The sequence below is a fragment of the Cervus elaphus genome, chromosome 13 (assembly GCF_910594005.1).
Source record: "Cervus elaphus chromosome 13, mCerEla1.1, whole genome shotgun sequence".
Taxonomy (NCBI): domain Eukaryota; kingdom Metazoa; phylum Chordata; class Mammalia; order Artiodactyla; family Cervidae; genus Cervus; species Cervus elaphus.
The window spans coordinates 19592993-19620359 of NC_057827.1; the positions used below are offsets into that span (position 1 = coordinate 19592993).

The 27367-nt window shown below is 44.4% G+C and overlaps 1 protein-coding gene across 4 annotated transcripts in view; it reads right to left on the bottom strand.

The window, feature by feature from the left end:
* Nucleotides 1-27367, bottom strand: part of SV2B (synaptic vesicle glycoprotein 2B) — a 230066-nt gene that overhangs the window by 7479 nt on the left and 195220 nt on the right. For all 4 annotated transcript variants that reach the window (XM_043922495.1, XM_043922498.1, XM_043922496.1 and 1 more), the window contains 5 exons: nt 26379-26467; nt 22630-22794; nt 11311-11444; nt 7747-7947; nt 636-795 (listed from right to left, as the gene is read on the bottom strand). In XM_043922495.1, the coding sequence (XP_043778430.1) occupies nt 636-795; nt 7747-7947; nt 11311-11444; nt 22630-22794; nt 26379-26467 (749 nt within the window). The remainder of the gene's footprint in view (nt 1-635; nt 796-7746; nt 7948-11310; nt 11445-22629; nt 22795-26378; nt 26468-27367) is intronic.

Here is a 27367-nt window from a genome sequence, read left to right on the forward strand (position 1 = left end):
ATTGAGGGCAGGAGGAGAAGGGGACAACAGAGGATGAGATGGCTGGATGGCATCACCGACTCAATGGACATGAGTTTGGGTAAACTCCGGGAGTTGGTGATGGACAGGGAGGCCTGGTGTGCTGCGTTCATGGGGTTGCAAAGAGTCGAACATGACTGAGTGACTGAACTGAAAAGAACTTCCTAAAGACTGTGCATGGAAGAAAATAAACCCTGGGCATTCCTGCCACATTCTCTGTAAATGCCCTAACCATCCTGTCTCATGCCACCTTTATTCTGCTCCACCCTTTGTCTGTCTAGCTCTTCCCCTTTCTCCTTCATTTCCCACTGGCATGCCTGTTCTCATCTCCGTTTGGGTGGCACATACATAGGTTTGACCCTAACTTCTCTCTCCTGGACAAGGTTTCCCCTTGTCCTTTGCATCTTGCCATCCAGCCCACTCTATCAAGCCTTAGCCTTCCCAAATCCAGGCCTATGCCAGCCTCTGGGTGAGACAAACTCAACACCCTAAGAGACATTTGGTCCATCAAGCCCCAGGAAGACCAAGATGGGCCCCGTGGAGGATCTCGAGGCGGGCTGACTCCTGGCCAAAGGAGCCCAAGCAAGTCCCACAGGGAAGCGCAGAGAGGAGCTGACCTCTGGTTGGTGGGATACAGCTCCACTGTGATCACATCCAGCGCGTTCCAGGCAGCGATGCTGGTCCCACAGAACAGGCACTGCCAGCCGATCATTGCAGACTCGCTGTTGCCGAAAAACAGGAAGAAGCAGCAGACGGCCGAGATGAGCATGGAGCCACCTGCCCAGGGAGATCAGAGCAGGAAGAAACATGAAACCCGTGTCAGACAACACCTGCAAAAGCAGGTTCATCTCCACACAAAGAGAGCACAGCTTGGACCCCCACATGGCACCCCAGCCATGGAATTAGAGCCTTCCGCATGGGTCACCAGAATGAGCCCCCAGGAAGGATTTCTAAATTCTCCCTCCCTGGTACTGTCCAGCCCAGAGTAACTGAAGACAAGGCAGAGAGGGTGGATATTAGTTAAGAAACTATGATATGCCAGACTCATCAGTGTCAGAAGATTCCATTCTTGGAACTTCCCCGATGGCTCAGTGGTACCAAATCCGCCTGCCAATGCAGGAGGCACGGATTCAGTCCCTGATCCCAGGAAGCCCCCACAGGCCACAGGGCAAATGAGCCCCTGCGCCAGAGTCCCCAGGAGCCACAAATATTGAAGCCTGTCGCCCTCAAGCCCATGCTCCGCAACAAGAGAGGAGCTCCCCCTCGCCGCAACTACAGACAAGCCGGCGCAGCAACGAAGACCCAGTGCAGCCAAAAATAAATAAATACTTGAAAACTTTTTTTTTAATTTTTTAAACCCAGGACTCCCACATTGCAGGCAGATTCTTTACCAACTGAGCCGCCAGTGTAAGTGAAAGTCGCTCAGTCTTGTCCGACTCTTTGCAACCCCCATGGACTGTCCATGAAATTCTCCAGGCCAGAATACTGGAGTGGGTAGCCTTTGCCTTCTCCAAGGGATTTTCCCAACCCAGCCACCAGGGAAGCCCTTTACTTTTTAATTGAAGGATAATTACTTTACAATTTAGTACAGTTTCTGTCATACCTCAACATGAATCAGCCACAGGCATACATATGTCCTCTCCCTCATAAACCTCCCCCCGACTTCTCTCCCCAGCCCACTCCTCCAGGTTGTCACAGAGCATAGGCAATACTTTTTTTTTAATGACTCCATTCTTATGGAGCTCAAGTTCCATTGAGAACACAGCTGGACACGAGCTACAGAAGAACACTTGATCAAGAGCCCTGCTGCTCATTCCTATGTATGCCATCTGCATCCTGGATATCTAAGCTACCCTCCTCAGCCCTGCTCTGTGCCCCAGCAAGCTAACCCCTGTGGACAGCATGCCTGGGGCTGGCTCCCTTGTCAGTTGCAAAGAGAAAGGGCTCAGGGTATTTCATGCCAGTTCCCAGCCTGCTTTATAAGCCCTTTTTGGGGCAAATGCTACATTCCTCCAGGACTATAATTTCTCCCAGATGCCTCCTCCTCCTTGGTTCTAGCTCTCCCTGGGTTCAGCTACTGCTGTTTTCTCCCTCTGTCCCTGGAGATAGAGCCTGCTGCCCACTGTCACTAGTATCTGAGAGTCTCATCAACCTCATCTATTCCCATAACCCTGCCCACACGTGTAAATGCTGCTCCATCGTACAGTCTTCACCAGAACTATCTTGGGTGAATTCCTTTCCTCACCAGGGCTCTGGGTGATACAGTTAATGATAAGAAATCCCTTTGAAAGAAGGCTATGTCACATCCTACCCAAACTCAATACATCTAGCCCAGAAGACCTCGGGAAGTCTTGAGTGGGTACAGAGCAGAGATCAAGAGTATGTCTGGAAATATGGTGGGAATAGTTGGCAGAAAGGAAGGAAAGAAGCAGGTCCCAACCAACCAGCTGGGAAACAGAGAGGAGTCCCCACCAGGAATCAGGAGTCTGGAGGGGTCCTCAGGTTGCCAAGGAGCCAAAAGGCTGTTCTGGCCTCCCCCACAAGTGCCTCCCTGGGTTGGGGAGGGGGCGCCTCTATCTGGAGCCTCGCCATCAGACCCAGAGCTGCCGAGATTCATGCCAAACCCTGCTGACGAGCTGGGGGATGGTAACTGTCCACCTGCATTCTGCTGATTCTGGGGAGGGATAGGGTTGTGACTAGGTAGCATGCTAACGTCTTTCCAACAGTGAGGAGAGAACTAGAATGGAGGGAGACTACTATCTACTGGACCACAAGTGCCCTGAGAACTGTATCATCAACATGTATGCATCAAAGTGGCCAGCCATGGGCTTTGGGGTACAATGTTTATTGAAAACAAAATATTATCATCAAAGAAATCAAGTAATAGGGAACCATTGCTGTTGTTCAGTTGCTAAGTCATATCTGACTCTTTGAGACCCCCCACCCCACCCCATCGCTGGATTGTAGCCCGTCAGGCTCTTCTGTCCTCCACTATCTCCTGGAGCTTGCTCAAACTCATGTCCATTGAGTCGGTGATGCCATCCAACCATCTCATCCTCTGTCCCCCTCTTCTCCTCCTGCCCTCAATCTTTCCCAGCATCAGGGTCTTTTCCAGTGAGCTGGCTCTTCACATCAGGTGGCCAAAGTACTGAAGTTTCAGCTTCAGCAACAGTCCTTCCAATGAATATTCAGGGCTAATTTCCTTTAGGATTGACTATGTTGAGTCAATATAGAGCCACTATAGATCCCTCTGGTCCCCACATCTTCCACTCTCATCATTAGTTCTTATTCCCCTTGTGATGGAGAGGCCTGAGGTCAACCCCAGCTGCCCCTGTGTGACCTTGAGTGAGACACTTAACCTCCTTGAGCTGTCTCACTTTCCCCATCACAGGTGGAGGTTAAATATATTAATATTTACAAAATGCCTGGGACAAAATCTGACCTCTAATAAGCACTTCCTAAGTGTTAGTTGAATGAAATTTCTAGTTTATGTCTGTCTCTCCAATAGATCATTTGTTCCTTAAGCACAAGGATTCTGTCTGTCTCAATTAGCATCGTATTCCCATTGCTGACCACACAGGCTGGTGGAGAACTGTCCTGGACAAATTTATATTTATTAAATCAAATAAATGAGGACTAACAGGCTCATCAGGAAAAATTTCTTCCCTGCTTTTAACAAGGCACAACTCTGGCCAGAAAAGGGCACAGTGGCAGAGTAAGCAGGATAATTGATGCCCCAGCAGACTCGACTGGGGGGTTGTCTGAGGATCATAGGAAAGGCAATGTCAAAACAGGTCACTCACATCACACTGAGACATTAATTGAGCACCTGGCAGTTACTGGGCCCTGAGAATATAGCAGTTGACACACTGTATGCCAGGCCTTTCTCTAAAGCTACAAAAAGGATACTATATGAGCTTTTAACAATCTTGCTCAGAAATGAAATACACATTAGTAAAAGATCAAAATATAAAGACAAATGTCCATATAGTCAAAGGTATGGTTTTTGCTATAGACATGTATGGATGTGAAAGTTGGACCATAAGGAAGGCTGAGCGCCAAAGAATTGAAGCTTTTGAACTACAGTGCTGGAGAAGACTCTGGAGAGTCCCTTGGACAGCAAGAGGATCAAACCAGTCAATCCTAAAGAAAATCAGTCCAGAATACTCATTGGAAGGACTCATGCTGAAGCTGAAGCTCCAATACTTTGGCCACCTGATGCAAAGAACTGACTCATTGGAAAAGACCCTGATGCTGGGAAAGATTGAAGGTGGGAGGAGAAGGGGACGACAGAGGACGAGATGGTTGAATGGCATCACTGACTCAATGGACGAGTTTGAGCAAATTTCAGGAGATAGTAAAGGACAGGGAAGCCTGAAATGCTGCAATCCACGGGATCACAAAGAGTTGGACACGACTGAGTGACTGGACAACACATGAAGAATGATGAACGGTAAATATTAGTTGCAGATATCCAGTTTGGGGAGTATGACAAGTTAGCACTGGAGAAATCCACTTTCACCTGGGATACACTCATGATGACAAGCAGAGACTCGGTGGTGAAGGAAAGGATGAGCTCTCTCCCCGCCCCGCCTGCTCCGGGTGCTCAGCCCTCCCTGCGCCCTTGGTTGAGGGGTGCGGTCCGTCGCTCTTGCTCACAGGGGCACGCCCCCCACCCTCTCTTCATCCACCCTCATCTCCCAAGAACTCTTTCAGCTACTCCAGGAGCTGACACAGAATTCACTATTCAACCCTAGGACTTAAAAGGCCTGTGATAGGAACTCACTTCCTGGGGACTGCACTGGCGGTGCAGTGGCTAAGAATCCGCCTGCCAACGCAGTGGACATGGGGTCGTCCTTGGTACAGGAAGATCCCACATGCCTCAGGGCAACTAAACTTTTGCATCACAACTGTGGAGCCTTCGGGTCCTAGAGACCACGCTCTGCAACAAGAGAAGCCACTGCAATGAGAAGCCCATGCACACAGCTAGGGAGTAGCCCCTGCTCACCAAAACTAGAGCAAGCCTGCATGCAGCAACAAAAATTTTTGGCAGCCCAGCATAGCCAAAAATAAAATTAAAAAGAAATAAATTTTAAATCAGGAAAAATATTACTTACCTGAAGTTATTATATACAAGAATGGATAAACAAGGTCCTACTGTATAGGACAGGGAACTACATTCAATACCTTACGATAGAGCTTCCTTCATGACTCAGTGGTAAAGAATCTGCCTGTCGATGCAGGAGACTCAGAATCGATCCTTGGTCTAGAAACATCCCCAAAACCAGGGAGCAACTAAGCACATGTGCCACAACTATTGAGCCTGTGCTCTAGACTCCGGGAGATGCAACTCCTGAGCCCACGTGCCATAACTACCGAAGCCCATGCATCCTCAGAGCCCATGCTCTGCAACAAGAGAAGCCACTGCAATGAGAAGCCTGCGCACCGCAACTAGAGAATAGACCCCAGGCACCATTGCTTTGTGGGCAGCAACGAAGACCCAGTGCAACCAAAAATAAATAAAGAAATCATTAAAAAAAGAAAAGAAAAGAAATTCACTTTCTTGTACAAAGATTGCTCTTTTCTTCTCCAAAATTGTGGGGGTTTTTCCCATAAAAATAGACTTGTCAGAGCCACTCCAAGTGATTTAGTTCAAGTGCCAAGTAAAAATATATGGCTTCAGTCACCTGTTTTTCTTCTCTATATTGTTATTAGACAGACCAACAGAGACTGCTTGGAACACACTATTTGTCTAGCTCATTACATACTAATAGTTTGAAAATTAAAAAAAAAAAAAGGGCCAGTGGCAGAAGTGTCACACACTCTCATTGGAGCTAACAGAAGTATTATTTTAACCATCGTGGGAGAGAATCTCAGAGCCGTCAAGGAAGTCATGCGGACTCACAAAGCCAGTGCTGGCCGAGACGGCCAGCTGACTCCCGCCCGCCAGTCTCTGACACCACGCCACCCCTGCAGGACCTTCTGCTGAAAAACTCGGTGCCTCCAACTCGTCCAGGAAAGAGGCCATCTTCGCTGGTTCGCTCCATCCCACAGCGTGACTAAGCCATGACTCAGTGGCAGACCCCGAGCTCGGCACAGACATCACAGAAGTTAATCAGCCACCGTCTTCCCTCATCGGGTTTCAGGTCCAACCAGAACACTGTTGCTGAAGAGGACGCAGCTCAACCTGCTATGCCTGAGACATGACCATCCTCTCGATGAGATTAAAAAGCAGAAACCACAGCCATGTCTTGGGCTCACCATTCTAAATATTCATGCAACTACTTATTGCCAAAGAGACTCTGCAATTTATTTTGCATCCTTTGAGCCTTGCTGCTAGGATCTTGGAATTAATTTTTCCCGACAACTACATCCCTGGGGCCGAACTCGAGGCATGTGTATCAGCATACTGTCTGCTCCCCCTCCCCTGGCCTTGACTCATATTCTTTCTTTGATAATTTTATTAATTTATTTTTGGCTGAGTCGTCCGTGCTGTGTGGGCTTTTCTCTAGTTGCGATAGCGAGGGCTACTCTTCACTGCAGTGTGAGGGCTTTTCATTGCGGAGGCTTCTCTTGTTTCAGAGCACAGGCTCTAGATGCACAGGTTTCAGTAGTTGCGGCCCCCAGGCTCAGGCCACAAGCACAACAGTTGTGGTGCATGGACTTACCTGCCTAAGGGCATGTGGCATCTTCCTGGACCAAGGATCGAACCCATGTCTCGTGCATCGGCAGGCGGATTCTTTACCACTGAGCCACAGGGGAAGCCCCTTTACCATATTCCTCTGTGTACATTTTCCCTGTGCTGTGCTCAGTAGTGTCCGACTCTTTCGTGACCCCGTGGACTGTAGCCCACCAGGCTCCTCTGTTCACGGGATTCTCAGGCAAGAATCCTGGAGTGGGCTGCCATTTCCTCCTCCTACTCCCGACCCCAGGATGGAACTCGTATCGTCTGCATATCTTGCACTGGCAGGCTGACTCCTTACCACTAGTGCCGCCTGGGAAGCCCCACGTTTACCCCGGCTCTGGGTGTATATATATTTTATTTCTTGTTCACCATGCCTGGCTTGTGTTTTGGTAATAAACTGCTGCAAATCTGGCAGAATGAAGCAAGGCAGACATGAGAACCTGCAATGCACGGAGCACTAGGAGATGCTTTGGGTACGTTGTGTTCGATTCTCACAAACCCCTGCCAGCCCATCATAAGTCTACTTATCTATAAGATGAGGCCCAGAGAAGTAAAGGAACATGTCCAAAGTCAAATAGCCTTTAGGTGATAGGATTCCAACACGAGCCTGTCCAACTCCAAAGCCCAAAATGTTATTGCTATTAAATAATAAAAAGTAACAAGATCTATTTATGACCATCGAATGAAATTGATCCTCATTTAAGAGCATTTTAGTGTATTTTTCCACCAAGAGGAATACAAAGTGGGTATAGCGGACATATTTAACATCCTACTGAAGTGCTAATAGAATACATAACTGTGACAGAATTGCTGAATCAGGAAATGAAGGCTTGTGCCCGACCGGGACTAGGGATCTCAGAGATCTCCAAGGTTCCCTGGGGTTTTGCAGACTTGGTTCGATACCAGCAGAATTCATCTTACCTACATGGTTTCCTGTGCGAGTTTTCTTGAAAAAGAAAAAGGAAAATCCTGCTGCTTTTCCTCTACTTTAAGCCTCCGCCCTAGCCCACTAGAACACAGCCGCAACATCCCTGACAACTCACCAATCATCTTGAGCCTTCCAACTCTGTCCATGAGCAGGGCAGAAATGATGTTCCCCGGCAAGACAGACAGACTGCCAAGGAAGCTGACGAGGTAAGTCAGGAAGTCGTTGTCCTGCTCTAAGTCCATGTGGCAGCCCTCCTTCTGCTCCAGAAAGGTAACGTTGATAAAATGACAGTTGATGAACTTATGTTGATAGAGGTCTGCGGAGAGACAGAAACATGTGGTTCATGTGAAACAGGGGGGAAGATTTGGGGCAGAGGCAGGGATTGGAGTTATGCCCCTTCCTTGGGCAGGCAGCACCACCCCTGGCAATCAGACAAAGTCAAGGTAACACGTGGCAATGACAAAACTAGACAGCATATTTAAAAGCAGAGACATCACTTTGCGGACGAAGGTCTGTATAGTCAAAGCTATGGTTTTTCCAGTAGTCATGTTTGGATGTGAGAGTTGGACCATAAGGAAGGCTAGGAGCTGAAGAATTGATGTTTCCAAATTGTGGTGCTGGAGAAGACTCTTGAGAGTCCCTTGGACAGTAAGGAAATAAAACCAGTTGATCCTAAAGGAAATCAATCCTGAATATTCATTGGAAGGACTGATGCTGAAGCTGAAGCTCCAATAATTTGACCATCTGATGTGGAGAGCCGACTCACTGGAAAAGATCCTGATCCTGGGAAAGACTGAAGGCAGGAGGAGAAGGGGGCAACAGAGGAGGAGATGGTTGGATGGCATCACCGACTTAATGGACATGAATTTGAGCAAACTCGGGGAGATAGTGAAGTACAGGGAAGCCTGGCGTGCTGCAGTTCATGGGACTGCAGAGTCAGACATGACTTAGCAACTGAACAACAACAATAATAACATGGGGCAAGGTACTGATGTAGCAAGAAATCTTTAAAAATGTAACAACTTGTTTAAGTTTCTCTAAGCAAGGGGAAATGAAATGAACATTCATTGAGGGACATGTAAGTAGAACATCTTTCAAGTCAGTTAACAGCCTTGTTTGTATCAACAATATGACATTGAGGGCCACCCTGCCTGGGGTACTCCTTCAAGGATTCCCAGCTTATATGAGGCAAATGACCAGAGAATTGGGTCCAGATTGAGCCAGTCACTCCAAAACCCTTGCAGAAACCTGAGCATGCTTCAAAATAACCACTGGCTCAGTGGCTGACCCTCTTTAACCTCCCTGAGCTTCTGCCTATAAAGTTAGAGGAAACATCTAATGATATCCACTGCTTCCCAGCTCTGACACTTCATGACTACAAGTGTTTGCAAAATCCCAATCTCCCCAAGTGGCACAGTGGTAAAGAATCCACTGGCCAATACAGGAGATGCAGGAGACCTGAGTTCAACCCCTGAGTCACGAAAGGCCCTGGAGGAGGGCATGTATTCCTGTCTGGGAAATCCCATGGACAAGAGGAGCCTGGCAGACTATAGTACATGGGGTCCAAAGAGTCGGACCGGATTGAGCTCTCACTCACCTACCATGTTAAGAGGGTGCATATCTATAGCATATTAAGTTTAAAAAAACAAATGTCACAACAGTATGAGCTATATAATCAATTTACTTTTAAACAAACATGTATGTTACCTATGTGAATAAACATAAAGAGTTTGCAAGGACACTGTTACACAGCAGCTCCCTCTGGAAAAAGAGGAAACACTATCAGAAATCAGGTGCCAGATGGACACGAAGTTTTATTTCAACTCTGTGTCCTTCCTAATGTTTGAATTTCTGCAATAATCATAAATAAGTTTTATAACTTTTTCAAATGTTAGGAAGAGTAGTAAGGACAGACCCTACTAAATGAATTGATACGTTGACTATGTCTATATACACATGTATAAGTGTGAACATACAGACTTGATTGCACCTGTGTATATATAATGTGTGCCGGTATATAGTGAATATATGTTCATGAACTATGTGTAGTGTGTATGAACATCTGTGTCATACTGTGGTGTGTGAGAACATATATATAGTGTGTGTGTGCATGCTAAGTTGCTTCAGTCTTATCCAACTCTTTGCAACCCTATGGACTGTAGCCCTCCAGGTTCGTCTGTCCAAAGGGATTCTCCAGGAAAGATTACTGAAGTGGGTTGCCACACCCTCCTCCAGGGATCTTCCTGATCCGGGGACTGAACCTGTGGCTCTTATGTCTCCTGCATTGGCAGGAGGGTTTTTTACCACTAGCACCACCTGGGAAGGCCATACATATATACACACACACACACACACACACACATATATATATATACACACACACACATATATATATATACACACACACATATATATATACACACACACACACACATATATATATACACACACATATATATACATAGTTCATACATACGAAGTATACAGACACACAAAAAGTTACTTGGGCTTAAGTGTTACTAAATTCTATGAATATATATATTCATAGAATTATATACATATATATATAACCTTAATGAAATAGCAGGTTTTATCTTGGAAACTCCTAAAATATTTTACATAAATAAAATGTACTTGCTGACATTGAGAAAAAGGGAAAGAGAGCAAGCAAAGAGGCATCACTGAAACCTGAAAGAAGAAAATAAAAGATACTCCAAAGACGAAACGTACAAAACTCACCAATATTTTTTTAAGTTCAGGCTAAAAATAAGTTAGGAAGATAAGTTCCATGATGGACTATTTAAAGACCAAGGGATATTTAGAGATGAGACATTGAATTGTTTGAGATTGACATCATGAAGGGGAAAAAGATGTTCTTGCATTAAACTATGCCATGGTGCCAACGCCAGGGAGGAAGCATTGATCCGGACACAATGCAAGTATTTCAGAGGAAGCCTCACAGACTTCACAGCTTAACAATTAAGGGATGGAGCCAAGCTTCCCCCACTTGCTATCTGTGGCCTTAATGTAAGTTGCTTAAGCCTCTGTTTCCTTAGTTGTAAGACACGGATGTTGGTACATTTCTTACTTGAGATAGTATCGGTGAAGCCCCTGGTAAAGCTCAGTTAGTTTCCTTGTAACCCAGCTCCACTTGGTATTAATTCATCATGAAAGCAGTAAAAATAATGAGGAGTGAGAGAGAGGTGAAATTTTGTGATTTTTTTTTAATCATGGAAATCTGAAATGGTGTAATTTTAAAATATTCTTATCTTATTTCATGCATGAAGCTTGAAAAGATGCAGTCTTTCCTTTTCATGTATTATCATGAGAATTTTATAAGTTTCAAATTATGCTAGGTCTTCAAGAATGCACTCCAGGCATAAAATGTAACCCTCTTGGAATGCTATTTTTTTTTTAATCTGGGTCATAATTTGTTCCTACCAAAGACCCTGAGCATATAGCATCAGTCTTGTTGAGATCAGAACACTTGCCCAGTGCTTCTATTTCTATTTTACATGTGATCAAACTGAGATACAGACAAAGTAAATGATTTGGCACGGCAACTTCTTTGTGCCCTGCCTGGGGCAAGAACCCAAGACTCAGCACACACATTGTAAAGCTTATGGCTGAGCAGCTGGACGATTTCTAAACAGCAAGTCCACCCTGTTCATGCTCTTACCTGTGTTATAAAAGATGGTCGATTCAATGGTGCAGTTTTTGAAATAGGTATCAGTCGATGTAACATCCTCAAAATAGCACTCGTCAAATAACGTGTCCTCAAAGAGTACATGTTTAAAGTACATCTTTGTGAACCTATGGGGAAAAAATCAGCACCCAAATGATTCATCCAGGAAAAAAGAAAAAAAGAGAGAGACTTGAGACTCAAACAGAAAACAGAAAGGCAGAAGAAGGAGAAGTGCAAACTAAAAGGTTCTAACACGTTATTTTCAACCCAAACTAGTTCCCCTTTCTTCACTGTGTGTTTATAAACAGAGAGGGCCCTCAGGTCCTTGGGACCTGACGTTTAGTCCAGGTACACACGGGGTTCTAGGCATCAATCTATGATTCCCAAATGCAGATTCATGGACCTTCTGCATCAGAATCATGGAAAGATGAAACAGCGTGACATGAAAATATTCATAACATCTCAGTTTAGGAGCTTTAAATACAGGAATATCCCTTAGCTGGTCTTGGAAGGTTTGAAGGCAATAGATGTGTGAGGGCCTCAGAATTTTTGTTTTTAAAATTGAACCAACAAAAATGTGGAGGAATATAGGCACTGTCATCCACACTGTTGAACATAATTGGTGCAGGCTCTTTGAAGACCAGCTTTGCCAAATTTAAAATGTACTATCCCTTTGACCTAGGAATACCACCTCAAAAAGTTTATCATACACATACTTGCTCATGCATTCAAAGAGACACATTCACTGATCTTCACTGCAACATTGCTGATAGCAGCAATGCCTTACTAGAAAGACAGATGGATAGATAGATAGACGATAGATAATAGATAGGGGACAGGTAAACAATAGGAGTGACAGATAATAGACGATAGAAAGGTAGATAGGTAATAGAGAGAATGGATAGACAGATAGGTACCACACACAGCCATCTACCTAATTACTATAATGGCTATAGGGGCTCTGTTGCTCAGCTGCATCCAACTCTTTGCGACCCCATGGACTGTAACCCCCCAGGTGGTAGAGTGGTAAAGAAACCACCTGCCAACGCAGGAGATGCACGAGACGCAGGTTCAATCCCTAGGTCAGGAAGATCCCCTGGAGAAGGAAGCGGGATCCCATTCCGGTATTCTTGCCTGGGAAATCCCATGGACAGAGGAGCCTGATGGGTTACAGTCCACGGGGTCGGAAAGAGTCAGACACAACTGAGCATCTGAGCACCTATAGCCATTATGATAATCAGGCAGATCTGTATGCCTTCATCTGGAACCATGTTTAAGATATATTGTTAACTGAAAAGAAGAAACTCAGTGACATTTATAGCGTGTGACTTTCCTTCGTGTGAGAAAGGATAAGGCACATACGCCTTCGCGTGCACGGCACACACCTGGAGTGACAGACACACACAGGAGTGTGTAGCCCGGGGCAGGGGCGCTGGGGGCTGAAAGCGAAGTGTCAGTCACTCAGCCGTATCCGGCTCTTTGTGACCCCACGGGCTGTAGCCCACCAATATATACACTTGGTATATATTACTTTTTCACTTAAAACCGAAACAGCCAATAAGAGGTAAAAGCGCTGGATGACTATGAGGCACAGCCCACATCTGGAGCTGTTGCACGTCTTCAGCTCCGACATAAACTTAAAAGGAAAGAGCAGCAGGACATTTAAAAACATATACTCACATACATGGACATCAGCCTCTGCTGGTTATATTTCCCAAGCTCGGTTAAAGTATTAAGTGAGAAACCTTTGTCTGTGTCTTCATTTGTCAGGAATTTCAACCCCATTCATTCGTCCGTCTATTCATTCATTGATTCAGTCTCAAGCAAAAGTTTTCCCGAGCGTGGCATTAGGTGCTATGCGTACAGACAGCAAAGCCACGGTCCCTGCCCTCAAGTCTGATGGGAAAAAGAAACCAAGCCAACAGACAAATACAGTTCAGTGGGGACCCAGGGACAGAGGTAGCACAGGGCAGTGAGGATCGCCGTTGCTCTTCAGGGCCGCCAGATCATTCACTCCGCGAGCACATACGACGGCCAGTGCCCCTTACTCTTCATTCTCAACTATGTTCTGCTGAGAACCCTAACCTAGAACCACATCTTATTAGCTTTGACAAAAAGACCTCTCACGCAATAGGAAGGCATGGGCCAGTGCCTCTCAAGGAGAAGTCCCCAGAACACTTGCATCAGAATAAAATAGGGTTGGACAAACTGCGAGAGTAGCATTGGCATATATACTCTGCCCTGTGGGGGCTCAGATGGTAAAGAATCCACCTGCAATGCAGGAGACCTGGGTTCGATCCCTGGGTCAGGAAGATCCCCTGGAGAAGGAAATGGCAACCCACCCCAGTATTCTTGCCTGGAGAATCCCATGGACAGAGGAGCCTGGCGGGCTACAGTCCATGTGGTTGCAAAGAGTCGGACACGACTGAGCAACTAATGCTCTCACTTTTCATGTGTAAAGCAGATGGCTGGCAGGAAGCTGCCATAAAGCCAGGAGCTCAGCTGATGCTCTGTGATGTCGCTGAGGGGTGGGATGTGGGGGGCGGGAGGGAGGCTCAGGAGGCAGGGGGTTTATGTATACACAAGGCTACACAGCAGAAACCACACAACATTTAAAGCAATTATACTCCAGTTTTTAAAAATGAAAATAAACTGACGTAACTTGGGTACAAAAAAAAAAAAAAAGAATAAAATGGGAGGTTATTACGAAAGATAGGAGTTCTCTTCATTCCAACCTGCACCTCTTGAACTATAATCTCCAGAGGAAGATGCCAGATTATTATACTTTAGGAACTGTGAGAGTCCCTGATCAAGAAAGCCAAATTGTTTGCAACAGTTTCTCCTAGGGTTAAATTTAAATCGGCCTCCAAAAGCTACCGCTGGACTCTTCCTATTTCTATGGAAAACCTGATCACTAAGGCTTTTGTTACAGGAAGATGGCTCTGATGTCAAAATTAATGTAATTTGTATGCTGACTGTGTTTACTCAGGAAAGCTATTCCTGGAGCCTGTCTCAGGTCTTTGCGCTTCTTAATATATCCTTCTCTTTAATACAGTAATGGGGTGGTGATGTGGCCTCTGGTGATATTTTAATGTTCTGCCAAAGGTGGGTGAGAAAGAAGGGCCGTAAATCATAGCAGGTCTGACACTGGCAGACCTTAAAATGTATCTCCAAGTGAGTTATAAAAAGCCAAAGTTATAAAGGGAGAGATAAAAGGAGAAAATGCCAAGGTATATTTTATGAGTCTTTTATATAAATCATCTCCTCTGATCTCTAATTTATATACTGAACTGGTCCAAGATGCTTCACTCAGGAGGCCTCAAAGGCTGAAAGAAAAGTTGACAGAAGTATCTCATGAAACCCTTCCTTTAAGGAAACAGAAGCCATGGGTGATCCAGAGGCTGTGATGGAATTATTATTTCAAACCCTTTATTTCAGTTACCCTCAAGCGCAGTGCTTCATCCGCCAGGTGATCTAAACTATGCCAAAAGTCACATCTACGCAGTCACCAGGATTTAGACTTGAATGGGATCACGCTCAAGAAACTCAAAACTAAAGAGGGAAACAAGAAAACTGACCATTAAAATCTGGTGTGATAACGATTAAGATCAGACATACGTAGGACTTCCCTGGTGGTACAGTGAATAAGAGTCCGCCGGCCAACACAGGGGACATGGGTTCAATTCCTGGTCCGGGAAGATCCCACCTGCTGCGGAGCAACCGAGCCCTCAGGCTACTACTGAGCCCGTGTGCCTGCAGGCTGTGCTCCACACAAGCGAGGCCGCCGCGGTCAGAAGTCCACGCACACACTGAAGCATAGCCCCCACTCAACGCAACTGGAGAAAGTGATGAAGTCTCAGCATGACCAGATATAAATTGTTTTTAAAAAAGATTAGAGACAAGCTACAAGATCACTGCAAACGGGCACTTATGATACAGTCGGGTACAGCATGATATTGGCTTTTCCTTAAGGATAAATAAAAGCTATCCAAGCCAAGATGCAGAGCAAGTGAATTCCAGGCAAAGGGAATAGCATCTGCTAAGGCACAGAGGCAGGATATATAATATGTACCCTTTAACTGACTTTTTGTTAAGTGTAAAATTCTCTTTCATGTCATTTATATCACCTTTCAGAGAGAAAATAAACAAAGGGTCTATTTTCCCAAAGCTCACACACACAGACCGTCCTACAACAAGCCTTCCACATACAGTGAAATAAAAGAGAAACTTCTTCAGGAAAGAACTGGAACTCTAGTTTCTCACACATTATCTCATATCAGGTCCTAATCTGAGATGAAGCAAAGCAGGAATGAGAAAACTATTCACTTCAGGGGACTTCCTTGGCAGGCTAAGACTTCGCCTTCCAAGGCAGGGGGTGTGGGTTCGATCCCTGGTCGGGGAGCTAAGGTCTCACATGCCTCACGGCCAAAAAACCAAAACATAAAACAGAAACAATATTGTAACAAACTAATGAAGATGATCCACATTCAAAAAAATCTTTAAGGAAAAAAAGAAAATCACTTCAGAAAATACATGCTTGGGCTCATTTTACTTAAAGAATGAAGGAAACAGAGGGTCTTTTGTTTATAACTTCTATGCAACTTCTTAAATTCTCTGTATAACTCTATATAACTCCTTAAATTCTCCACACATGGGCATCAGGCTTTTACTTCACCTCTGACACCACCTTCCAAAAAATGAAGAATGGAGTTCAACTTTTAGGACTGTCATCAAAAGATTTCAGGCTAGTCTCTTCTCCTCTGCAGGCTTGCAGATTTTAAAAAATCTTTAAAATAACATTATTGAGGAGATGACTTTTTCCAGCTCTAGTATACAGTTGTATAAATGAGAAGTATCTTTACTGTAAGTAGCCTGGGAAAGAAAGGAGTAGTGTTAGGAGACGGCCATCAAATGGTCGAAATCTATTTCATGGAGAAGCAGACATAGATGATGGGAAATACTGGTCTGTGTCTACCAGAATCTCTAAGGACACGTCCTTGTGCCTCGGGGAATTTGCCAGTAAATCCAACGTACTCTCTCCATCTTCTCTTACACTTACCGCCACCTAAGTGCTGAAATCACCATATTGCATCCTGTCTCTCTTTACACAGATCTAGAACATTTTTAAAAAGAGGGTATAACTGAAAAGGAGCAGGATGCTATGGTCCTTGCCTCCCATGTCCTCAGCGTGCCTTTTGTCTGTGGAAAAACTTTAGACAAAGAATATGAGAAGTGAATTCAATCAGAGAAGTGAAAACATGCAGAAACAAAGGAAAATAGTCAAAGGAGACCAAATAATCATAGTTTAGCCATTAAGCATAGTCAGGGCCCTTAGCTCCTTCTCAAGGACTATTTACAATATTCTGAGCCACGTCCCGTGAGCTGTCTTATAGACTCTGAAACCCCACTGGGTGGAGAGATTGACTACACGATGACCAGACTGTGGCCGTGATGTGAGCTGTCACGATTCTCAGAATCAGCCTCAAAGAAATGGAAACAAACCCACCCTGGAACTGAAGATGAACCGCACTTAAAACAACCAAGATGACGCTGGTCAGACCACTGCTGACCAATTTTAAGGTGACTGTCAGCTGACTGTACTGTTTCTGCAGGTAGCCCCCTCCCTCAATCTGTAAAAGCTCTTGCCCTCTGATTGCCAGCGGGGGGAGCTTGGCCTTTGGACAGATGTCCACCTCCTCCCCTCACCCCTACACTGAGTTGCCAGCATCCAAAAGAGGCAGCATCCTTTCCGCCGACCTGGCCTCTGTATTGGCTTTTGAGCAGAGAGCAACCAGACCCCACTTTCGGTTACATAACCTTGATGTGTGTGTGTCTGTTAGCCGCTCAGATGTGTCCCACTCTTTGCGACCCCGTGGATTGTAGCCCACCACGCTCATCTGTCCATGGAATTCTCCAGACAAGAATACTGGAGTGGGTAGCCATTCCCTACTCCAGGGGATCTTCCAGACCCAGGGGTCAAACCCACATCTCTTTCATCTCCTGTATTGGCAGGCAGATTCTTTATGATCAGTGCCAACTGGATTTTAGCAAATGCATCCATCGCTGCGGTACCATGCAGACTATTTTCACTGTGCTCTGCTTACTTATCCATACTTCTCTCCCCCCTAGCCTCTGGCAACCACCGATTTGCATGGTTTTGCCTTTTTCGGAATAACATATAGTTGAAATCATAAGGATGCAGCCTTTTTAGAGAGGTTTCTTTCACTTAGGAACATGCATTTAGATTTCTCAATGTCTTTTTATGACATGATCCCTTACTTCTTTGGCACTAAATAATATTCCAGGGCCAGTATGTACCACAGTTGATTTATCCATTCACCTACTTAAGAACATCTTGGATCATTGCTAGATAATAGGGTAGTTCTGACAGATGGTATATGGGACATCTCTGTGGCTTCCTCTCAATTTCGTGAACCTAAAGAGCTCTGAAAATAGTCTTAACAAAATAATAAGTTGAAATCCAATCTGAAATATTGGCACAATTTTTTGTAGAAAATAAAAGTAAAGGACATGTGTGTTGCCTCCACATTTTGACAGTTATGAATAAAATGGCTATAAACATCTAAACAACACAAAAAAGAATATTAGTAAATCAAATTTGTTGATGTATTGCCATTTTAAAAAAGTCAAATGGAATGATTAAGATATATCCCAAGAATTAAGTACAGTTGAATATCCAGAAAAATATTACTTTAATCTATCATATTAATAGGTCCATGGAGAAAGCCAAATGATTGTCATAATAGATGCAGGAAAACGTGTGACAGATTCAATATGCTTTCATGATAAAAACTCTCAACATACTTAAAAGATAATTTCCTTAACTTTATAAAGAAGACCAATCAAAAACATATAGCAAGTATCATACTTGAAAGTAAGATACCCAAATTACTCCCACCGAAGTCAGGATACCCATAGCTCTGACATTATAATCAACACAATACTGTACATCAACTACACCTCAATTAAAAATATTTAAAATAAAAGAAGTAAATGGCCTAAAAATAACAAAAAAAACCCTAATTGCAAAATTTATAGTATGAGAATTATATAGTCACATCTATAACAAAGCGTGATTTACCTAAAATTTAAAGCACTCAAAAGAAGGCTGTATAGTGTCTGCAGATACATAAATATACGGGAAAGTATAAAAACACACATGCATGTAAAACACCAAATCTATGACCGTGGTGATCATTACTCCTTGGGAGGAAGAAAAACAACATCAAAAAGAGCAACCGAGTGAGTGATGTTTAATCTATATTAAAACCTGAAGTCACTGTGAAAGTCGCTCAGTCGTGTCTAACTCTTTGTGACCCCATGAACTATATAGTACATGGAATTCTCCAGACCAGAATGCAGGAGTAGGTAGCCTTTCCCTTCTCCAGGGGATCTTTCCCACCCAGGGATCGAACCCAGGTCTCCCGCGCTGCAGGTGGACTCTTGACCAGCTGAGCCACAACGGAAGTGTAGCATAGTTTATGATTTTACAAAGCTAGGTGCTCTGAATAGGGTTGTTGTGTTATTCTCGATTCTTTGTATATTTGATATATTTTATGATGTAATAAAAAAGAATAGGAGACAAAACAATTGCTATTGGCAGATGACAGGGCTATTAGAACTAATAAAAGAGCTCAGATCAAACATCCCCAGATCAACAGGATTTCTGTTGATCTGCAATAATAATCTGGGTAAAGGTCTGATGGAAGAGCAGCAACCCCATTTTTAGCCGCTAATTAGTTGTAAAATGGGCTTCCCACGTGCTTCAGTGCGTAAGAATCTACCTGCAGTGCAGGAGATGCAGGTTTGATTCCTGGATAGGGAAGATCCCCTGGAGGAGGACATGGCAACCCACTCCAGGATCTTTGCCTGGGGAATCCCACGGACAGAGAAGCCTGGAGGGCTACAGTCCGTGGGGTCGCAAAAAGTCGGACACTGCCTGAAGCAATGGACTACGCACGCAGGCACAGCTGTAAGACATTCAGGAAGAAGCTCTACAGAACTACGCAGAACCTAGATTAAATTACTAAACTATGCTGAGGTATTCTAGTATTGGGCTTCCCTGGTGGCTCTGTGGCAAAGAAGACATGGGTTCGATCCCTGGGTCAGGAAGATACCTTGGAGAAGGAAATGGCAACACACCCCAGTATTCCTGTGTGGGAAATGCCATGGACAGAGGAGCCTGTCAGGCTACAGTCCATGGGGTCGCAAAAGAGTCAGACACAACTTAGCAACTAAACAACAACAACAATTTCAGCAACCCTGAAGCATGATGGACATTCTATCTCAATATTATGGCTTTCTGACGTGCAATCAGAGGCTTACACAGGTCAGAGAGTGTTCTGCTAGTCACCGACCTATCAAGGCTTGGAACCTAGACCCCCAAGTCTTGGCTACTTCCTCAGAGCTGAAGCCAGAGGTACGTTTAACACATTTCCCACCCTTGGCAGCTTCACGGGGCGTTATTGCCCTGAAACACACCCACTGTATATGAAGAAAATGTTTACTAATGCCCCACTAAAAAGAGCTTTTAACTGTGTGTGTAGCATGTGTGACATGCGTGTGTAGCATGTCACTGTGATGCGTGAAATCAACCTTCTGTCTTCTAGATTGACTTTCTTTCTCTTTGCTCTCCCTGCTAAAAGTAATCTTCCCCCATGTGTGGTAGTTAATAAAGTAAATAATTTTACCTAGATTTTAAATCAGCAAAGTGTGGATAAAGTCAAAAGGGGACTACCGGTAAGAGTGCAGACAATGCTAACGAATGTGAAGAATTTAACTTGTAAAGAGGCTCACGATTCCCACAGGTGAGGTGTTTTCTAGTTTGTGACCAGCAGATGGCAGCATAATTCAAGAAAAACAAACACACCCACGTTCTTTTTTTTCAATTGTGGTGCTAGAGAAGACTCTTGGGAGTCCCTTGGACAGCAAGGAAATCAAACCAGTCAATCCCTAAGGAAATCAATCCTGAATATTCATTGGAAGGACATGCTGAAACTGAAGCTCCAATACCTTGGCCACCTGATGCAAAGAGCCAACTCACTGGAAAAGACCCTGATGCTGGGAAAGATTGAAGGCAGAAGAAGAAGGGAATGGCAAAGGATGAGATGGTTAGATGACATCACCGACTCAATGGACATGAGTTTGAACAAACTCCGAGAGATAGTGAAGGACAGGAAAGCCTGGTGTGCTGCAGTTCACAGTTCACGGGGTCACAAAGAGTCAGATACGACTTAGTGACTGAACAACAACACATGAGATTATCTACTAAATAACCAGCCTTCTTATCATTGTCATCACCATCACTGTTATAGTAACACCACAATAGAGTGTCACTGAACAAAGGCAACTTCACAGATGAAGTCTTTTAGTGAATTCATCTCTGCACGGAATAACATCATATCACAGGGATATCTAGCCATCTATAACATCCCTTACTTTTTAACAATTAAAAGCATTCTAATAAAGAAGGCAACATTTCTTCTTCGTCTTTTTTTTGGCAGCAGGGGTGGGGGAGACAGCTGTACTAGGTCTTCCTGAAAAACACAGGCTTTTTTTTTTTCCTCTAGTGCTCAAATGCCTCAGGGCATGTAGGATCTTACTTCCTGGAGCAGGGATCAAACCTGATCATCATCAATGTAGGGATCATCCCCTGCATTGGAAGGGGGATTCTTAACCGCTGGATCGCCAGGGAAGTCCCAAGAAGGGCAACATCTCTTCCTTGGCAATGCCAATGCAAGATCTCTGGGTTTATATTGAACAGCCCTGACAGTGAGAAATCCTGGGGGGATTACCATCCACCACCAACCACCAGCCTTGGAACTGCCATCCTTGCAGTGGCCACTCTCAGCAGATTCCAGTGACCCAAGTGTCCCCAGTGAGGGCATGTGCACACATGGGCATGTAAACGTGGAGATGTTTGTGACTGAGCCTTGGCATTTTAAAACATCATCTGAAAATCTGAATTCCATGTCTACTGATAGTCACTCCTAACTTTCCTTCCTCAAAGGCCTTATATTTATAGAAATAACATTCTTCTTTTCATGTCACACTTTCTTTCTCATCCTAAATAACAGAGAACATTTGCTAAAGTCTGGCCAGTAACATATGGACTAGACGGCCCAAGGCCCCCTTCTTGGACTTCATCCAGACTTCTTTCCCACAGTAGCTAAGAGTCAGTGGGAAGTGTCTATCACTGACACTGAACTACCTGGCTGTGGGGTTTCCGGTGTAGCCCTCCCCTGACCCAGTGAACTTGCTAAGGATAATTCAAGACGGCAAATGGCAGAGATGAAAACGCTCAGCTTAGTGGATCACGTGGCTTGGAGGGAACAGTGCGCTGTCCTGACCCATTGGGGCCATTGGAGACAACCTCAAGCAGGCATTCTTAAAGCCCAGCGGTCTGGACTATCCATCTCAGTGTTCCAGGAGTAGAGAGAGCAAGAGTCAAACAGACAAGAAGAGGTCTGTCTGCGAGTGCGCTGTCACATCCAACTCTTTGCGATCCTATGGAGTATGTAGCCTGCCAGGTTCCTCTGTCCATGGGATTCTCCAGGCAAGAATACTGGAGTGGGCTGCCATTTCCTTCACCAGGAGATCTTCCTGACCCAGGGATTGAGCCCATCTCTCCTGTGTCTCCTGCATTGCAGATGGATTCTTTACCACTGAGCCACCAGGGAAGTCCTGAAGAGGATACGGGCAGGACTTTTCTAACACTGCACTAATTTTTCCCTCAAAGGACAGCAACACTTTTGGTGGCAATGGGCCATGCCAATAGACACTTGGAGGTAGAATTTTCCTGACCCAGGGATCAAACCCACATCTCATGCATCCCAGGAGGATTCTTTACCCATTGAGCTTTCGGGGAAGCTAATAATAGGTGAAAGAATATCATAAAATAGTGTCATATTAGCCTCTGGATTTGCTTTTGAAGAAGCATCCAGAATCAAAGAAAAAGCTCAAGAGTCAGGCTGTGAGTTGGTGCCGGACCTCTGGGCCCTCCCTCCCGGCAGGCATCATTGAGGGGCTCTCTGTGCATCACCAATAAAGGTGTGAGGTTTCAGGAAAGATCGTCTGGTTGACCCTCCTTGATCAATCAACCCTAGCCAGGATGATGGAGGACCGCACGGTATAGACAGGGCCACCAGGGGGCACTGTAGAGTCTCTGGCTGCTGAGGCAGTGTGATATTCTACCAGTCTCAAGAATTCTTGTCTTGCCAACGCCTCCCTCAGCAAGACAGTACCCACACACAGTCCTCTTGATCTAAGGAAAGCTCATGGTCCCGCACTTACTTGTCATTCACAAGTTTCCCGTGCTGGTGAATCTGATTTTCCATCGTGAAGTTGATTGTGACACCGTACACGTGCTCGTTGTGAAACACCTTCATTTTGGACTTGTATGCTTCATCTTGAAAATACCGGATCATGTCAGGGAACCAAACTGTCAGCCCATAGTAGCTGTAATAGAGAAGACAGAATATTGGAGCAGCAACACCATCAGAGTCTGCATTCCTGATATGACGCAAATCAAGCCCATTTTAAATGAGTCAGTGTGGTTCATTAGAAAATATAACTCATATAAATAGATCTAATGGAAAAAAATCACAACCATCTCCAAAGATGCCAAAAAGGCACTTGATGAAAAAACAACATGCATTCTTGATTAAAATACCAATAGATTAAAAATTCATGCATACTTCCTTAGCATGTAAAAATATATATAGTGCTGGTGGTTTAGTTGCTAAGTCATGTCTGACTCTTGCAACCCCATGGACTGTAGCCCACCAGGCTCCTCTGTCCATGGGATTACCCAGGCAAGAATACCAAGTGGGTTGCCTTGCCCTCCTCCAGGAGATCTTCCTGACCCAGGGATTGAGCTCAGCTCTCTGGTACTTCAGGCAAGTTCTTTACTGACTGAGCCACCAGGGAAGCCCAAAGTATATATAAATATATCTCAACTCAAAAGAAAGGATCTTTCAATGGGGAAAACACTGTAGTCACTCCCGCTAACATAAGAAATAAGACCAGGATACCCATATCATCACTACTATTTAATACTATGTTGTAGTGTTAGCTAACTCAGTTAACTAAGTTAGTCTTAGCTAACTCTGCTACACAAGAAAAAGAACACAGGAATATGAAGGTACAAAGCAAGCAATAAAACTGTATTTACAGATGATATTTTATACCTAAAATCTCAAGATGACAACTCAAAAAAAAAGGCCATGAAGCATATAAAAAGGATGCTCCATCCCACCCATAACCCAAAAAGTGAAAATTAAAACCACACTGTGTTATCATTCTCGCCCACCAGACTCAAAACCTTGAAGTTTGCAAAAACTCTGCTGGTGAGGCTGCAGGTAAACAGGTGCTCTTATGCATTGTTGGGAAGAGGACAGCATTTTGCAATACTATCTCGAGGAGAATTGGTCAGCGCCTACAATGACTGATGGATTTATCTCCTTTTGACTCCATAATTCCATTTCTAGGAAGCTATTCCACTGATTAACTTGTCCAACACAAGGGAGCCCACAAAGAGTGACTCATTATGGCGCTGTTTGCAATAACAAATGTCTGAAAACTTCCCAACAATCTGGCAACAGGGTCCTGGTTGAATAAAGTGTAGAGTTGTAGTGTGGAGAGCTATGCATACATTCTATGCCACTGTAAAAAAGAATGTAAGTCTCTATCTAGCAGTATGAGAGAGCTCCAGAATATATTGTTGAATGCAAAAAGGAAATGCAAAACTGCTTTCTTGCAGTTCCTTCTCATAATAAAACAATAAAGAAATTTGTAAATATACATATATTTGCTTAAGTTTGCAAAATGAAATACTAGCATGATAAATAGGAAAATAAAAGATAATTACAGAGAGGAGGCAGAAGGGAGTAAGTAGAGGGGGAAGGAAGGGAGACCAGATCTCTCTGAGGTTCCAACATTGGAAAGTCATTACCTACTTGACAAAATTAAATCAGACATAAGGAAATATCTTAAAACTTTCAGTGAATTGGATCCAAGGGTCTACCATTTTAGCTTCTGAAATGTTCTATGTTCTCGTCTAGCTTAGATGGGACAAGTGGAAGTGAGTAGTCTGCTTCTACCTTTACCTGTTTGGTAAAGAGACTGTTTGGGTCTCCATCAATATCTATTGGAAGACACTTGGTTAGATATTGGAAAAAGCAGGTCTTCCCACATTCCTCCCATAATCCAAGAGGTCATTAAAGCCAATTGAATTTCCTGGGTTGAGGGGACTGTGTCTTTGGCCGTGGGCGGTGGTGAACAAAATAACTTCATAGATGAAAGTTTAAAATCTCATCAAAAGATTTTAGTTGATAATAGCAATTTACTGAGCACTCACTGATGTGCCAGAAACAATTGCAAGCACTTTATACAGACAATGGAACAGCCTTTTAACACTATAAATGGTCCCCAAAACTGGCACAGAAAGAAGGGTCATGTTATCCGGAGGCAAATAAAATGACTAGGGTGAGAGACTACTATTTCAGAGAGGAGCCAGCTAATCATCAATCACGTTATATTTCATTTACTTCATTGCTGTGGATATTATTGCAAAGGTGCTCTGTTTTCTCCATTTAATATTCACAAGGACACTGACAGTTCTTGACCCAGCATTCATTCCCTGCTTCTTCCTTGGGAACAGGAAGTTGATTCTGTTTGGATGTCAATGCTCAGGAAAGCTAACGGTATCATCAGCTGAGAGGCAAATCCTGATTAGTCTGAAGTCATTGGGAAATCACATCCCATTCACCAGTGGCTAGTCTGACCCTAAAGCATGTGACACACATTTGGCTAATACAATGTGGGGTGGGGAGAGTCTGCTGGTGGCTTCTGAGAGAGGTTTGAAGTGCAAGTGTTAGTCGCTCAGCCATGTCCAACTCTTTATGAACCCATGGACTGTAGCCCGCCAAGCTACTCTCTCCATGGGATTCTCCAGGCAAGAATACTGGAGTGGGTTGCCATTTCCTTCTCCAGGGGATCTTCCCGACCTGGGGATCGAACCCCAGGTCTCTTGCATTGCAGGCAAATTCTTTACCATCTGAGCCATCAGGGAAGATGAGAAAGGTTTCCTTGATGCTAAAAAGTGGAGCTCAGGGACTTCCCTGGTGGCTAACACTCCACATCCTCCCAAGGCAGGGGTCCAGGTCAGGTAACTAGATCCCATACACCATAACTAAGACTTTGCAAGCTGCACTAAAAAAAAAAAAAAATCCCCCATGCAGCAACTAAAGATTCTGCATGCTATAATTAAGACCAAAGATCCCACATGCAGTAACCAAGTAAAAAAAATTATTTTTAAAAAATCAATCTCAGAGAAAGGCAGCCTCTTCCTCACTGGGACACTTTTCCATGTCTGAGAATGCCGAGAGCAATTGCAGGCATCTTGCTAGCAGATGAGAACTAGCCTGAGGCTGAATCCCCACCTGGAGGCTACCTCTCCATAGAATTCTTGTTACAAAGGATCAGAAATTGCCTCGTTGTAGAAGCCACTAGTGTGGGTTGCCTGTCATAGCCAAAAACATCCAATCTGACACAGACTCTACATGAGTTAGAATCAACGGTAACCCTCAACGAACAGATGAGGCATGGGAAGCATAAGAAAATTAATGAACTTTTTGTTCAGTTGCTAAGTTGGGTCTGACTCTTTGCAGTCCCATGGACTGCAGCACACCAGGCTCCCCTGTCCTTCACTATCTCCCAAAGTTTGCTCAAACTCATGTCCATTAAGTTGGTAATGCCATCCAACCATCTCATCCTCTGTTGCCCATCTGGTCCTCCCGCCTTCAATCCTTCCCAGCATCAGGGTCTTTTCCAGTGAGTCAGCTCTTCACATCAGGTGGCCAAAGTATTGGAGCTTCAGCTTCAGCATCTGTCCTTCTCATGAAGGGTTGATTTCCTTTAGGATTGACTGGTTTGATTTCCTTGCTGTCCAAGGGACTCTCAAGAATCCTCTCCAGCACTACACTGTCTATGTTTGTCATAGCTTTTTATTAATTAATGAACTTAAGGAAGACAGAACTTACCTTAAAGCCATGGTAAACCAGACCACAGCCAGAATCAGCGTGTTCATCCTGTAGGGCCCCATCACACAGTATAGAGCATTTTCCCAGACCTATAACCGACAGCAGAGATGGGTGGTTAAAGGCAGAAACATGTTTCTTGGAAGAGACCCTTTTTAAGATTCTCTATTAAATTGCCTAGGAACCCACGGACAGAACACACAGCAATTGTCTTCCAGAGGCAGCAATTCTGCTCAAGGAACAAGAAACCCTCTTCTGTTCTTATTAGTTGGTGTCATAGTCTAACAGTCCTGTAGCATCCACGAACAAAACGATGCATGTGACCAAAAGCGCAGTGAGTGGGGATGTCAAGGTGCTGAGTAGCCTTGAGCTCTTCTCCCCACCAGTGGGAATGGATGCTGTTTCAAACACTGAACCACCCTGCACCAAGAAGGTTATCCAGGCTCAGTAGACTCTGGCCGTTGACTGCCTGAGTGTTTGACAGTTGGTTTGTCTCATAGGACCACTTCTCTGGAGAAATGGCCTTGACCTTCATAAAGACTTTCTCAGAGATCACCAACAAACCTTAAAGGGGTCCTTTCTTTCACTCACTTCCTTCTTTCTATGGTTTATTTAAAGAGAAAGTGCCACTGGAGTGGCATATCAGCAAGAATTTTCACCTGATCTAGGATGAGAGTCCCAGAACTGTGGGACAAAAATTGATCCTGAAATGTCTCCCCAATGTGGATTGAATTTCGGACCAAGAGAAAGAACTGATAAGTGGAATACTGCCTGTCATATTGGTAAACAAAGGATGTCACAGTCATCAGTGACCACAGCCATCACCAGAAGCTGAGCCTGTGAGCCCGGAGGGAACTCAGAAGGGAAAAGAATACCTGCCTTTTAGCAGCCACCAGACTGCAGCCACTCCCCATGGTGAGCCCTGAGGAAACTCAGAATGTGAAAACACAGGACGGACATTGGCCCCAGAAAGCTGAGGTGCATATAAAAGG